The 16,887-nt window shown below is 41.0% G+C and overlaps 1 protein-coding gene across 1 annotated transcript in view; it reads right to left on the reverse strand.

Moving 5' to 3' along the window:
• Positions 1–16,887, reverse strand: part of abca12 (ATP-binding cassette, sub-family A (ABC1), member 12) — a 165,646-nt gene that overhangs the window by 97,328 nt on the left and 51,431 nt on the right. Inside the window, 4 exon segments of the mRNA XM_056466074.1 lie at positions 4,043–4,248; positions 4,647–4,820; positions 10,676–10,818; positions 10,929–11,059. Coding sequence (XP_056322049.1) covers positions 4,043–4,248; positions 4,647–4,820; positions 10,676–10,818; positions 10,929–11,059 — 654 coding nt within the window.

Below are 16,887 nucleotides of genomic sequence, written 5' to 3' on the forward strand. Positions count from 1 at the left end.
ACAGCCCTCATCGACTCCGGGTCAGCAGGGAACTTCATCTCCCAATCCCTCTGTCGTCAACTCCACCTCCGTACTGAGGCGTCCTCGCATATATACCAGATACAACCGATAACCCAGTGCACTCGATCTTCGACCCGTATCCATCGACAATGCGAAGACATCCTTCTTCAAGTGGGGCTGTTACATCAAGAGAGGATTCAATTTCTGGTTCTGGAGGGTGCAAATATGGACATCATTCTAGGGCGCCCGTGGCTGGTGAAGCACGATCCCATCATCTCTTGGGGCACAGGAGAGATAAAGAAATGGGGATCTGGATGTACACCTACCTGTTTTCCAAATCTCCCTCTTCAAGGTCGGAACCCCATTTCTTTGTTTGCAACATCGGTCGAGAGCCCTCCTGAGAAGCAGTCTATCCACATTCCTAAGGAGTACAGCTCCTTTCATGATGTCTTCTGCCCCAAGAGAGCTTCCCAGCTACCGCCGCATCGGCCATGGGACTGCGCGATCGACCTAGTTCCAGATGCCCAGTTGCCAAGAGGTAGGATCTACCCGCTCTCGCTTCCAGAGAATCAGGCAATGGAAGATTACATAAGGGAGGCTCTGAGTCAGGGGTACATACGTCACTCAAAATCACCAGCCGCCTCAAGCTTCTTCTTTGTGGCCAAGAAGGACGGAGGGCTGCGTCCATGCATCGACTACAGGGTCCTAAATAACGGTACAGTAAAATACCGATATCCCCTTCCTCTGGTACCAGCCGCTTTGGAACAGCTCCGAGAAGCTAAAGTCTTCACTAAATTGGACCTCCGCAGCGCGTATAATCTGATAAGAATACGTGAGGGGGACCAATGGAAGACAGCATTCGTGACCCCTACTGGCCACTATGAATATGAGGTCATGCCTTACGGTCTGGTCAACGCCCCCTCCGTATTCCAAAACTTCATTCATGAAGTCCTCCGGGAGTTTCTTCACCACTTTGTAATAGTGTACATAGATGACATCCTCATTTACTCCCGGAGTGAGGCCGAACATCGCCAACACGTTGCGGAGGTCCTACACACATTGAGAGAACATCACCTCTACCTCAAAGCGGAGAAATGCTCATTCCACCAGAAGTCGATTCATTTCTTGGGATACATCATTGATCAAACCGGTATACGTATGGATGGGAAGAAAATTGAGGCTGTTCTATCCTGGTCAGAACCCACTTCCATTAAGGAGCTCCAGAGGTTTCTTGGGTTTGCTAACTTTTATAGACGGTTTATCAAGGACTACAGCAGGATTACATCACCTCTCACTAATCTCCTCAAGGGTAAACCCAAAGGACTGGAGTGGACCAAAGAAGCAGCCGCAGCCTTCCGCCTTCTTAAGAAGGAGTTCACAAGGGCCCCACTCCTGACTCATCCTGACCCAAATCTTCCTTTCGTGGTGGAAGTGGACGCATCCACCACCGGCGTCGGGGCAGTATTATCTCAACATCATGATACACCGCCCCGACTGCATCCCTGTGCCTATTTCTCTCGGAAGTTGAGCCCGGCGGAGCAGAATTACAGCATAGGAGACAGGGAGCTGCTAGCAATCAAGCTAGCCTTGGAGGAGTGGCGTCACTGGTTGGAGGGAGCCAAACATCCGTTCCAGGTGATCACAGATCACAAAAACCTCCAATATATCAAAGAGGCCAAGAGACTATGTCCACGTCAAGCCAGATGGTCACTTTTCTTCTCACGTTTTGATTTCTCCATTTCCTATCGTCCAGGACCCAAGAATCTAAGAGCAGACGCTCTCTCTCGTTTACACGAGCATCACGATCATGAAGAACTCCCAACGAAGATTCTTCCCGAACACATCTCCATTTGTCCGATCACCTGGAACGCTCCTCCAGTCGTTGCCACTCCGGAAGCCCCTGCTCCGCCGGGATGCCCTCCTCATCGGCAGTTCATACCACCTGAACACCGGGTAGATCTGATCCACTCCTTACATACCTCGCTAGGCACTGGACATCCAGGGATCAACAATACTCTCTCGCTAGTATCCCAACGATTCTGGTGGCCAAACATGGCAAGGGATGTGAGGCAATATGTTCAGGGCTGTAAGGACTGTGCCCAATCCAAGAGCCCACGTCATCTACCCGCTGGAAAGCTCCATCCCTTGCCGATTCCGAACCGTCCCTGGTCACACCTAGGAGTGGACTTTATCACTGATCTCCCTTCGTCAGAAGGTAATACCTGTATTCTAGTCATAGTAGATAGATTCTCAAAGTTTGTCAAACTAATCCCTCTGAAAGGTCTTCCCACAGCCTTTGAAACAGCCGACAATATCTTTAATCAAGTCTTCAGGTCATTTGGTATTCCAGAAGATATTGTGTCGGACAGAGGTCCACAGTTCATCTCACGTCTATGGAAAGCCTTCTTCAAGCTCCTAGGTGTGGCCGTCAGCCTCTCTTCTGGATATCATCCCCAAACCAACGGGCAGACAGAGAGGAAGATTCAGGAGGTGGGACGGTTCCTGAGGACCTTCTGCAGTGGTCACCAGAGCTCCTGGAGCCAGTATTTGGGCTGGGCAGAATATGCCCAAAATTCACTGCGGCAACCCTCCACCGGACTCACGCCATTCCAGTGCGTCCTGGGCTTCCAACCACCGCTCTTTCCCTGGGATGGCGAACCATCTGATGTCCCCGCAGTGGATCACTGGTTCCGGGAGAGCGAGAGAGTCTGGGACGAGGCTCATCAACATCTGCAGAGGGCAGTCCGTCGAAGCAAGGTAACCGCCGATAGAAGAAGGTCTGAAGAACCCAGATACACACCCGGACAAAAGGTGTGGCTATCCACCCGGGACATACGCATGCGACTGCCCTCTCGCAAGTTAAGTCCCCGATTTGTTGGTCCCTTCACCATCGTGGAACAGGTTAACCCCGTCACCTACAAACTACAATTACCCTCTCACTACCGTATTCACCCTACATTCCACGTATCACTCCTGAAACCCTATCACGATCCTGTTCTTCCCTCCACAGAGCCTGACCACGAAGAGGAACCCCCTCCTCCACTGCTCCTAGAAGAAGGAGCCGTCTACGCAGTGAAGGAGATCTTGCGTTCCCGACGTCGTGGTGGCCAGTTGGAGTACCTGGTGGACTGGGAAGGGTACGGCCCCGAAGAAAGGACATGGGTTCCCAGAGCTGATATTCTCGATCCTAGTCTCATGGTGGAGTTTCATGAGAGCCACCCTGAGTTCCCAGCGCCTAGAGGCAGAGGGAGACCACCACGGCGTCGGAGGTGTCGGCCCTCAGGAGCGGGCCCTGGGGAGGGGGGTACTGTCATGGATTGGTCAGGCTCTCACGACCCCCACTCACGAAGATCACCATCACCTGACTTCTAATGAGCACACAGCTGCATCACATTCACGAGCACCAGATAAAAGCACAGCACTCCAGTCGCTCATTGTCCGGGCTCGTCTCGACGAAAGCGGACAACTGAGCGACCACTCAGCGTAGTCATCCTCAGCTAAACAAACGATTTACTTACCTGTTCTCTTTGTATTCTTCCTAGTCTTCCTGGTCCTCCCGAATCGTCCTGTCTTCCAGTCCTTCCAAGTCTGTGTCATCCTCTGTCAGCTGTATCTGGTGTGTGCTGTCCATCCTCGTGTATTCCTGTTACCCAGCCACGGAGGAAAAGACCCCAACATCATTCCTGATCCTCCTGGCTATCCTTCATGTGCTCCTTGTTGTCATTCAATAAACACCCTAACGTTTCCTTACCTCTGTCTCCTGTCCGCTTCATAACAGGAGGTATTTCCGTAATATAATCGGACTCGTGATAATGTTGTGCTCTAATGGGTATATATATATGAGTGTGGGGTGGAATTGCTGCACTTTTATTGTCAGCAGATTACTCAAGCTATGCAATTGTTTAAAAAATGGATGGCCAATTCAAACACATTGTCTGTATCTTTATAGGAGATCTTTGCCATTTGTTTACTGTCATTTAATATGACCAGGTCATGTATCACAGTGAGGAGTTCTTGTAAAAAATAGACACATTATCATTACCTGTTGTACAGCTGCATTTGGAAAAGCTGGGAATTCCAGTCAGCCTGGTTTGTTAATTCTGACAATGAGACGTTGTATAGCATTGATGTGTAGTACAGCAGGACTTCTGTTAGGTGATTGCTAGCAATGGTATTGTTCAGAATCGCCCCATAGAAAGTCTCCAGTGACCCTGCTATCATTCCTGCAGTGATGCTTATCTCCATTCCCTGTTTAGGAAGCAAAAGAGAGTCTAAATCAGTCTTTAGTGCACGCTGCCATCTAGTGGTAAACTATGACAGTTGCATTTGAGAGCCATTAAAGAGATAGTTCACCCAAATTAGACAATTCCTTAATCACTTACTAAACCGGCACTTACTTAAAATCTATTAGAACAAAAAGGAATATATTTTGAATATATTTTTCTCCTACTATGGATATCAATGGTTGGTGATATTTTCAACATTGTTTTCAACAATCTCTTCTTGTGTGTTCATCAGAAAGCAGGTTTGGAAGCACTTGAGGGTAAGTCGTGAGTATAATGTTCATTTTGGGTGAACTATCCCTTTAAAACAGATTATCTGTAAACTATTACCAACAAAAACAAAACTGTAGCTTAATGTCTCACTGTCATATTGAAGGTTGGAGTCAAATCTGGAATATTGAAGGCTGCTATGACTGGCAGTAGGGTGACGTTACACCATAAAGCAACAGTGTCCTCATTTATTCCAGCGGCGACTTCAACATCCCGCCATATTTGCTGCACGTAGCTGCAGTTCAGACTCTGACCCTTCAAACTAGCCTGCAGGGAGAGCAAAGGAAATAAAATAATGATCACAGATGCCTAACACACCACTGCCTATTAGAGACACTGCAAACAAAATATGTTATACATCTGATATTAAATTTTAAATTGCAAAATATATATATATATATATATATATATATATATATATATATATATATATATATATATATATATATATATATATATATATATATATATATATATATATATATATATATATATAAATATATAAATCTCGATTTATTATTTAATATCAGACACAAAATGACTTAAGTTGCACAGCTGGTTAAAGACAAATACGTAACATAATTACAAGAGATAAATGTAAAACATTTGACTATGTTTATACCTGTATATGTAGTTAAACAATATTTACATGGCAATAATAATAATAATAATAGTAATAATAGTAGTAATAATAATAATAATAATAATAATAATAATAATAATAATAATATAATAATAATAATAATTATTATTATTATTATTATTATTATTATTATTATTATTATTATTATTATTATTATTATTATTATTGTTATTATTGTTATTATTATTATTGTTGTTATTATTATTATTATTATTATTTTATGTTTTAGATTATTATTATTGTTGTTGTTGTTGTTGTTGTAATTATTATTCAATAAATTAAAAATAAAACAATAATAAGGCATTATTATATAAATAATAAAACAATTTTACATAACATGTATTTTAAAAAATTTATACATTGTAATATTAATGTTTTATTATTGTTTTTTATTATTATTATTCAACAAATTTTAAATAAAATAATAATAAAACATTATTATATAAATTATAAAACAATCATTACATAATTATGTTTTATTAATAATAATAATAATAATAATAATAATAATAATAATAATAATAATAATAACATTAATTTATTGTGATATTTATGTTTTATATTATTAGTATTATTATTATTATTTATTAAATTAAAAAACATTATTACATAAAAAAAGAAAACAATCTTACATAATATGTAATAATAATAATGATAATAATAATAATAATATATTATAATATTTATGTTTTATATTATTATTATTATTAAATAAATTAAAAACAAAATAATAATAAAACATAAATATATAAATTATAAAACAATCTTTACATAATATTGTGTATTAATATTAACAATAATAATAATTATTATTATTAATAATTATTATCAATAATAATAATAATAATTATTATTATTATTATTATGATTTTATTATATTATTATTGTTTGTAATAATAATAATAATAATAATAATAATAATAATAATTATTATTATTATTATTATTATTATTATTATTATTATTATTATTATTATTATTATTATTATTATTATTATTATTATTCAATGGCTCTCTTTTGTATTCATTAACAGAGTTTTAACAAAAAAAATAGAAATATTCTTTGTAAGCTAAATAAACCAATACATATATTTCTGTAAAAATGTAAAACAAAAAATACAGTATAATTAACAAAACAAGAATTGTGAAATGTGTAATGTAACAATAATAATAATAATAAACATACTCATATTTCACCCGTTTTAGCATCCCTACATTGGCTTCAATTTTAGAATTCAGTTCAAGATTTTACTCATGGTTTTTAAAGCATTGAATGGGTAAGCACCTTCTTATATTTCTGAACTAATTTATTTACATTCAACTCCTGAATCCCTTGGGTTGACCTATAAAGTTTTACTATATATTCCTCGGTCAAAACTTAAACTGAAAGGGTGATAGATCTTTTGCAGTTGCTGCTTCATGTTTGTGGAACCAGCTGCCACCAGACATTACGAGTGTATCTTCTCTCTCTATTTTTAAGTCCAGATTTAAGACCCAATTTTATTCTATTGCCTTCTCAGGCTTTTAATCTTTATTGTGCATTGTTGTTTATACTAATATTTGTAATATTACTTTTATTAATTTACTCTGTTTTAGAATGTGTATTGGTTTTGTTCAGCACTTTGGTCAGTGCCAAACTGAAGTTAAATGTGCTTTATAAATAAACTTTACTTCTACTACTACTACTACTACTACTACTACTACTACTACTACTACTACTAATAATAATAATAATAATAATAATAATAATAATAATAATAATAATAATAATAATAATTAATGTTTATGGCAGTTAAAGAAGGGAGCAATCCAATTGAGTAAGTGATATTAAGTTTTTTTTAAACAATATTATGATATTCAGTAACTTTCAAATTCAATAATTTTATTCTTCAGCACCCTCTCTGTTGATTTTTTACAGTATTTATTATATACCAGCAAATTAAATGCCTAAATAAAAATCTCCAGTTTGTCAGGGTGGCAACATGTTTTGACCATTGTTCTCACACTGTGTTGAATTCAATCAGTGATACTCTCACAGACAAAGCATCGACTGAACGAGTAACACTAAAGAATGGATATATGACTCCTGCCAGGATTTCAACATCTGCTGTAAAAAGAAACTAAATTCTCTCAAGGGACAAAAACAAGCAGCAACAGTAAGGTAAACCCGCTGATCTAGACTAGCTGCTTATCTGTGATCAATACACTTCTTGGCACATTGAGTGGGCCTTTTGGGTCAAGGCTATTGCATCCACTTCTACATAAAAATGTCAAAACATTTGCTAAATGCATTTATTCAGTGGCGGATATGGCATGGAAATTATGGGCAATCGCCCAATGTGAAATCTCATCTTATCATAAACATATACAATACTGGAAATACATGTACAGCAAGATTTTACTGTATATCTTAATGCAGCATTTTACTGTAAGTTTGATTTATAGTAAATTGTTGGCAAAGTGCTGCCAGTAAGTTACAGGAAATTGTGAGAATACTTTACAATATGGCTGCATTAATATGCAATAATTAATGCACAGATGATCGTGAGTTAATGTATAACTCATTAAGAACTACACTGGAAAAAATAATTTAAAGATAATTCCTTGGATTTACTCAATTTTTTTAAGTTAAGGGGTTGCAAACAATTTATTTGGGCAGAATTTAAACAAACAAATTAAGTTGAACATTACTCAATTTAATTAGTTTGTTTAAATTCAACCCAATTAAATTGTTTGCAACAGTTTTGCAGTCATCATTTTTTTCAGTGTAAATCATTTTTTAATTCAACTTAATTAATTAACTCATGAACATGCTATATGATTCATACATCAAGTAATCTGTAAATTGATATTAGTTAAAGGAGTTCCCTAACATATTATTTTAACTAATGATAGAAAATCATGTTAATTACCACAATATTCATAGCTATGTACTTCAACTTCCAGTGAATTATTTATTAGCTAATTATTTGCTAAATTAGCACTATGCTATGACTTGACTTGTTGAAGCACAGGACTGACAACTCATTGGTTATATATACTGTAATTAGCTTGTGAATCCTGTTTGTGCCCCAACAAGTCATAACATAATGACACCTAAGGCAATCATTAGCTAATGATTAATTAATTAAATGAAATGTATGTCATTGACCTGTTGTGGTAATTAGCTCATTAATATGCATCATTAGTTCACGTTATTAGGGAATTACAACACGATTAACTAAATTACAATTTATAAATTACTTAATGTAGGAATTATATTGAATGTTCATTTGTTGCTCATGTATCAATCTTTAATAAAGGGTTTAGTTCTTCATGAGTTATACATTATCTCATGATTATCTTTGCATTAGTTAAGCATTAATTAATGCATATTAGCGCACCCATATTGTAGTGTTAACAGGATTGGTCAGAAGAGTGAGAAGTCACTCCATTACAGCTTTTTATATGATATTACAATTACAATTGGTGAGAATAACAAAGGTGTTGATAAATGAGAGGTGGGTAAAATCAGGGCTATTCCATGACTCATTGATTTCTTAACACTCCTGTCATTTGAAAACATATTTGTTATTTTATCAAACGCCCCAAATAGGCAAAAATAATAATAATAATAATAATAATAATAATAATAATAATAATAATAATAATAATAGCACTCACAAGAACTTGCATATCTGCCAATGATATTTTGATATGTTGAATAAACACTTTATTATAAGTCAAAATTCACGATACTACCAAACCATTAACTAACATCACTAGCTTAATAAACTACTACTAAGCTGCTAATTAATAGTTAGTAAAGTAGAAGTTGGGTTTAGGTTTTGGGTGTGATCATCATATTTTATAACTACTATTGAACAGTTAATATCTTACTAATAGGCAGGTAATAAGCCAGTAGTTAATAGTATGAATTGAAATTAACTAAAGTGTGAACTAAAGTGCTATAAAAATTTAAATTCAATCTGGCCACTTTATTAGGTACAACTGTCCAACTGCTCATTAACAGAAATTTCGAATCGGCCAATCACATGACAGCAACTCAATGCATTTAGGCATGTAGACATAGTCAAGACGATCTGCTGCAGTTTAAACTGAGCATCAGAATGGGGAAGAAAGGTGAAAGATACTTTGAACATGGCATGGTTGTTGGTGCCAGTTGGGCTGGTCTGAGTATTTCAGAAACTGCTGATCTACTGGGATTTTCTCTAGGAAAATCTCTAGGGTTAACAGAGAATGGTTTGAAAAAGAGAAAACATCCAGTGAGTGACAGTTCTGTGGGGGCAAATGCCTTGTTGATGTCAGAGGTCAGAGGAGTATGACCAGACTGGTTCAAGCTGATAAAAGGCAACAGTAACTCAAATAGCCACTCGTCACAACTGAGGTATGCAGAAGAGCATCTCTGAATGCACAACAAGTCAAACCTTGGGGTGGATGGGCTACAGCAGCAGAAGACCACCCGGTGCCACTCCTGTCAACTAAGAACAGGAAACTGAGGCTACAATTCACACAAGCTCACAAAATATAGACAATAGAAGATCGGAAAAACGTTGCTTGGTCTGATGAGTCTCGATTTCTGCTGTGACATTCGGATGGTAGGGTCAGAATTTGGCGACAACAACATAAAAGCATGGATCCATCCTGCCTTGTATCCACGGTTCAGGCTGCTTGTGGTGGTGGTGTAATAGTGTGGGGGATTTTTTTCTTGCCACACTTTGGGCCCATTAGTACCAATTGAGCATCGTGTCAACGCCACAGCCTACCTAAATATTGTTGCTGGCCATGTCCAAACCTTTATGACCACAGTGTACCCATCTTCTGATGGCTACTTCCAGCAGGATAACGCACCATGTCATAAAGTGCAAATCATCTCGGTTTCTTAAACATTTCAATGAGTTCACTGTACTCATATAGCCTCCACTGTCACCAGATATCAAACCAATAGAGCACCTTTGGAATGTGGTGGAACGGGAGATTCGCATCATGGATGTGCAGCCGACAAATCAGCAGCAACTGCATGATGCTATCATGTCAAATGGACCAAAATCTCTCAGAAATATTTCCAGTACCTTGTTAAATCTGTGCCATGAAGGATTAAGGCAGTTCTGTAGGCAAAAGAGGGTCCAACCAGATACTAGTAAGGTGTACCTAATAATGTGGCTGGTGAGCATATAACTCAACTTTCAGATTTCACACAGTCATGGTTACACAACGTCACTAATCCTTAACATCTATTTTTAGCTGCACCCATAACAAACACAAAGCAGGTATCTGAGAACACATTATCATGCGCATGATTTTGTATTAATGTCTGGTGCGTCACCGATGAAAAGATGAACCATTCCTCAACAAGCTTAAGTGAGCTTAAATAGACCTTTCTAGCTCACCAACCCTCTATTATATGCTAAAACCCCTGCATTCTTACATTTGCATATTTACCAGGCCGTCACATCAATAGATAGGAATGTTGTTCTAACCTGTAGAGCAGCTTCTGTAGTCAACACAAGAGCCTGTGGCAGTTCACCAACAAAAGAGGGAGCATTGAAATGGCTGGTGTTCGTAACATCGAAAATATCGGACAAAAGACTGGACAATGGCTGCTGGAGACTATGGAAGAACTCTGGGGAGAAGAAAGCACTTGGATGGTTTAAATCTGAAAGGGTTTGTTTATAATCATAGACAAGCTCCCTGCACCTCCGCTGTATTTAGATGAAGAAATGCTTTTCTCACCTGTTTCTGCCTGCATGTTATTTGCACCGACGACAATGGCTTCTTGAATTGTAGACATAATAGATGGTAATGAAACCCACATCGGTGTACCTTTGAAGGTTGAAAACAAAGCAGCCAGCAGCTCTTCCAACCTGTTGATTAATAAACACAGTTAGATCTTACTACACTGCAAAAAGTGATTACTTACTTTAATAAACTGATTAAACATGTTGTCTTAAAAGCAACAATATGACTTCAAAAAAGTGAGTAAACCCATTGTAACTTGGAAATGTTAAGTTGATTTAGCCTAATTTTTACAATTATGCACAGTTCATTTACTTAAATGTTTTTAAGGCAACGGGTTTACACACAGTGTAAAACTCAACAGTAAACTTTATCAAATTAAATGAGTGTAGTTAACTCAAAATTTTCTGCAAGTTAATTCTACTCATTTGAAAAGAGTTTTGAACTCAGTGTTGAAGGTAATGAGTTAATTAAATACTTCAACTTAAATGGAGTAAGTTCACAGTACTCATATAGATTCGTTTTTTAACTCAAATGGTTTGTAACAATCGGTTTCCTCAAATAGTTTGAGTTGCCTTAACTTTTTGGGTTTTACAGTAATCAGTTGGTTTGAGTTCTCTTGATTTATTGGCTTTTACTGTGCTCAAATTGCTTTGTTTACTCAAATGGATTAAATTCACAGTACTCATTAGGATTAGTTTTTGAACTTAAATGGTTTGTAACAATCGGTTTCCTCAAATAGTTTGAGTTGCCTTAACTTTTTGGGTTTTACAGTAATCAGTTGGTTTGAGTTCTCTTGATTTATTGGCTTTTACTGTGCTCAAATTGCTTTGTTTACTCAAATGGATTAAATTCACAGTACTCATTAGGATTAGTTTTTGAACTTAAATGGTTTGTAACAATCGGTTTCCTCAAATAGTTTGAGTTGCCTTAACTTTTTGGGTTTTACAGTAATCAGTTGGTTTGAGTTCTCTTGATTTATTGGCTTTTACTGTGCTCAAATTGCTTTGTTTACTCAAATGGATTAAATTCACAGTACTCATTAGGATTAGTTTTTGAACTTAAATGGTTTGTTGCAATCGGTTTTCTTAAATGGTTTGAGTTACCTTAACTTTCTGGGTTTTATAGTGCACTTATTTCAAGCAAAGTCAACTAATTATTTAGTAAAGTAGATTGATTCCATGCTTTCAAGATATTTGCTATTATTGCAATTTTTATCTAATAGTGTTGAGTTCTTCTCTTAATTGTGAATTTGCATAATAAAATTCTGACTTTTTTGTTCTCAGTATTGCAAGATATTGTCACGGATTGGTCAGGCTCTCACGATCCCCACTCACGAAGATCACCATCACCTGACTTCTAATGAGCACACAGCTGCATCACATTCACGAGCACCAGATAAAAGCACAGCACTCCAGTCGCTCATTGTCCGGGCTCGTCTCGACGAAAGCGGACAACTGAGCGACCACTCAGCGTAGTCATCCTCAGCTAAAACAAACGCTTTACTTACCTGTTCTCTTTGTATTCCTCCTAGTCTTCCTGGTCCACCCGAATCGTCCTGTCTTCCAGTCCTTCCAAGTCTGTGTCATCCTCTGTCAGCTGTATCTGGTGTGTGCTGTCCATCCTCGTGTATTCCTGTTACCCAGCCACGGAGGAAAAGACCCCAACATCATTCCTGATCCTCCTGGCTATCCTTCATGTGCTCCTTGTTGTCATTTAATAAACACCCTAACGTTTCCTTACCTCTGTCTCCTGTCCGCTTCATAACAGAAGCCCGGACCAGTAACGACGACAACATGAGCACCCCCGATCACTTTCAAGAGCTGGTGGACCAGTTGAAGCGGATTCTACAGCCACCAGCTCCACTTTCCAACGCACCACCAGCACCGAGCACTTCCGCCTCCACAGTTTCTTCTTCGGCCCTTCCTTCCAGTCCCATGGCCCGACCAGCGCCCTACTCAGGCGGAGCGGGGGAGTGCAATGGTTTTCTGTTACAATGTTCCCTCATATTCGAAATGCAACCTTCTCTATATCCCACAGATAAGTCAAAGATCGCCTACATCGTATCACTACTCTCTGGGCCTGCACTTAAATGGGCTGAGACGATCTGGAACCAAGCCGGGCCGGTCATGAATTCCATCACTACCTTCACGGAGTATTTCAAAGAGGTGTTTGGACGTTCTGATGGGGAAGTAGCCGCTGGAGAGCAGCTGTATCATCTAAAGCAAGGTACTCTATCTACACAGGAATATGCTCTCCGGTTTCGCACTCTAGCAGCTGCAAGTGGATGGAATGAGAGATCGTTGTTGACCACGTACCGGCTCGGCTTGGAACCCCCTCTCCGAATCCAGCTGGCCACATTAGATGATACTATGGGTCTGGAGAGATTCATCCAACATTCTCTCCGATGTTCCGATCGTCTCCGTTCCTATCAACAGGACACCATCACCCCCTCGTCTGCACTCCTCCAATCGCCTGAGTCAACAGCCTCTCCAGAACCAGAACCCATGATAATAGAGTCTGGAAGACTGACATCAGCGGAACGACAGAGGAGGCTGACCCGGGGTCTGTGTCTATACTGCGGTGTCAGTGGACACACCCGTATGGAGTGTCCCCTTCGTCCCATTCGGACTTCAGTGAGTGTATTCAGTACGAATATTGAACAATGTAAACCACTTACTACCACCGTACAAATAACTACTGCCTCTATTTCTCTCCTTGTCACAGCCCTCATCGACTCCGGGTCAGCAGGGAACTTCATCTCCCAATCCCTCTGTCGTCAACTCCACCTACGTACTGAGGCGTCCTCGCATATATACCAGATACAACCGATAACCCAGTGCACTCGATCTTCGACCCGTATCCATCGACAATGCGAAGACATCCTTCTTCAAGTGGGGTTGTTACATCAAGAGAGGATTCAATTTCTGGTTCTGGAGGGTGCAAATATGGACATCATTCTAGGGCGCCCGTGGCTGGTGAAGCACGATCCCATCATCTCTTGGGGCACAGGAGAGATAAAGAAATGGGGATCTGGATGTACACCTACCTGTTTTCCAAATCTCCCTCTTCAAGGTCGGAACCCCATTTCTTTGTTTACAACATCGGTCGAGAGTCCTCCTGAGAAGCAGTCTATCCACATTCCTAAGGAGTACAGCTCCTTTCATGATGTCTTCTGACCAAGAGAGCTTCCCAGCTACCGCCGCATCGGCCATGGGACTGCGCGATCGACCTAGTTCCAGATGCCCAGTTGCCAAGAGGTAGGATCTACCCGCTCTCGCTTCCAGAGAATCAGGCAATGGAAGATTACATAAGGGAGGCTCTGAGTCAGGGGTACATACGTCACTCAAAATCACCAGCCGCCTCAAGCTTCTTCTTTGTGGCCAAGAAGGACGGAGGGCTGCGTCCATGCATCGACTACAGGGTCCTAAATAACGGTACAGTAAAATACCGATATCCCCTTCCTCTGGTACCAGCCGCTTTGGAACAGCTCCGAGAAGCTAAAGTCTTCACTAAATTGGACCTCCGCAGCGCGTATAATCTGATAAGAATACGTGAGGGGGACCAATGGAAGACAGCATTCGTGACCCCTACTGGCCACTATGAATATGAGGTCATGCCTTACGGTCTGGTCAACGCCCCCTCCGTATTCCAAAACTTCATTCATGAAGTCCTCCGGGAGTTTCTTCACCACTTTGTAATAGTGTACATAGATGACATCCTCATTTACTCCCGGAGTGAGGCCGAACATCGCCAACACGTTGCGGAGGTCCTACACACATTGAGAGAACATCACCTCTACCTCAAAGCGGAGAAATGCTCATTCCACCAGAAGTCGATTCATTTCTTGGGATACATCATTGACCAAACCGGTATACGTATGGATGGGAAGAAAATTGAGGCTGTTCTATCCTGGTCAGAACCCACTTCCATTAAGGAGCTCCAGAGGTTTCTTGGGTTTGCTAACTTTTATAGACGGTTTATCAAGGACTACAGCAGGATTACATCACCTCTCACTAATCTCCTCAAGGGTAAACCCAAAGGACTGGAGTGGACCAAAGAAGCAGCCGCAGCCTTCCGCCTTCTTAAGAAGGAGTTCACAAGGGCCCCACTCCTGACTCATCCTGACCCAAATCTTCCTTTCGTGGTGGAAGTGGACGCATCCACCACCGGCGTCGGGGCAGTATTATCCCAACATCATGATACACCGCCCGACTGCATCCCTGTGCCTATTTCTCTCGGAAGTTGAGCCCGGCGGAGCAGAATTACAGCATAGGAGACAGGGAGCTTCTAGCAATCAAGCTAGCCTTGGAGGAGTGGCGTCACTGGTTGGAGGGAGCCAAACATCCGTTCCAGGTGATCACAGATCACAAAAACCTCCAATATATCCAAGAGGCCAAGAGACTATGTCCACGTCAAGCCAGATGGTCACTTTTCTTCTCACGTTTTGATTTCTCCATTTCCTATCGTCCAGGACCCAAGAATCTAAGAGCAGACGCTCTCTCTCGTTTACACGAGCATCACGATCATGAAGAACTCCCAACGAAGATTCTTCCCGAACACATCTCCATTTGTCCGATCACCTGGAACGCTCCTCCAGTCGTTGCCACTCCGGAAGCCCCTGCTCCGCCGGGATGCCCTCCTCATCGGCAGTTCATACCACCTGAACACCGGGTAGATCTGATCCACTCCTTACATACCTCGCTAGGCACTGGACATCCAGGGATCAACAATACTCTCTCGCTAGTATCCCAACGATTCTGGTGGCCAAACATGGCAAGGGATGTGAGGCAATATGTTCAGGGCTGTAAGGACTGTGCCCAATCCAAGAGCCCACGTCATCTACCCGCTGGAAAGCTCCATCCCTTGCCGATTCCGAACCGTCCCTGGTCACACCTAGGAGTGGACTTTATCACTGACCTCCCCTCGTCAGAAGGTAATACCTGTATTCTAGTCATCGTAGATAGATTCTCAAAGTTTGTCAAACTAATCCCTCTGAAAGGTCTTCCCACAGCCTTTGAAACAGCCGACAATATCTTTAATCAAGTCTTCAGGTCATTTGGTATTCCAGAAGATATTGTGTCGGACAGAGGTCCACAGTTCATCTCACGTCTATGGAAAGCCTTCTTCAAGCTCCTAGGTGTGGCCGTCAGCCTCTCTTCTGGATATCATCCCCAAACCAACGGGCAGACAGAGAGGAAGATTCAGGAGGTGGGACGGTTCCTGAGGACCTTCTGCAGTGGTCACCAGAGCTCCTGGAGCCAGTATTTGGGCTGGGCAGAATATGCCCAAAATTCACTGCGGCAACCCTCCACCGGACTCACGCCATTCCAGTGCGTCCTGGGCTTCCAACCACCGCTCTTTCCCTGGGATGGCGAACCATCTGATGTCCCCGCAGTGGATCACTGGTTCCGGGAGAGCGAGAGAGTCTGGGACGAGGCTCATCAACATCTGCAGAGGGCAGTCCGTCGAAGCAAGGTAACCGCCGATAGAAGAAGGTCTGAAGAACCCAGATACACACCCGGACAAAAGGTGTGGCTATCCACCCGGGACATACGCATGCGACTGCCCTCTCGCAAGTTAAGTCCCCGATTTGTTGGTCCCTTCACCATCGTGGAACAGGTTAACCCCGTCACCTACAAACTACAATTACCCTCTCACTACCGTATTCACCCTACATTCCACGTATCACTCCTGAAACCCTATCACGATCCTGTTCTTCCCTCCACAGAGCCTGACCACGAAGAGGAACCCCCTCCTCCACTGCTCCTAGAAGAAGGAGCCGTCTACGCAGTGAAGGAGATCTTGCGTTCCCGACGTCGTGGTGGCCAGTTGGAGTACCTGGTGGACTGGGAAGGGTACGGCCCCGAAGAAAGGACATGGGTTCCCAGAGCTGATATTCTCGATCCTAGTCTCATGGTGGAGTTTCATGAGAGCCATCCTGAGTTCCCAGCGC

This window comes from Danio aesculapii, chromosome 9 (genome assembly GCF_903798145.1).
Source record: "Danio aesculapii chromosome 9, fDanAes4.1, whole genome shotgun sequence".
NCBI classification, from domain to species: domain Eukaryota; kingdom Metazoa; phylum Chordata; class Actinopteri; order Cypriniformes; family Danionidae; genus Danio; species Danio aesculapii.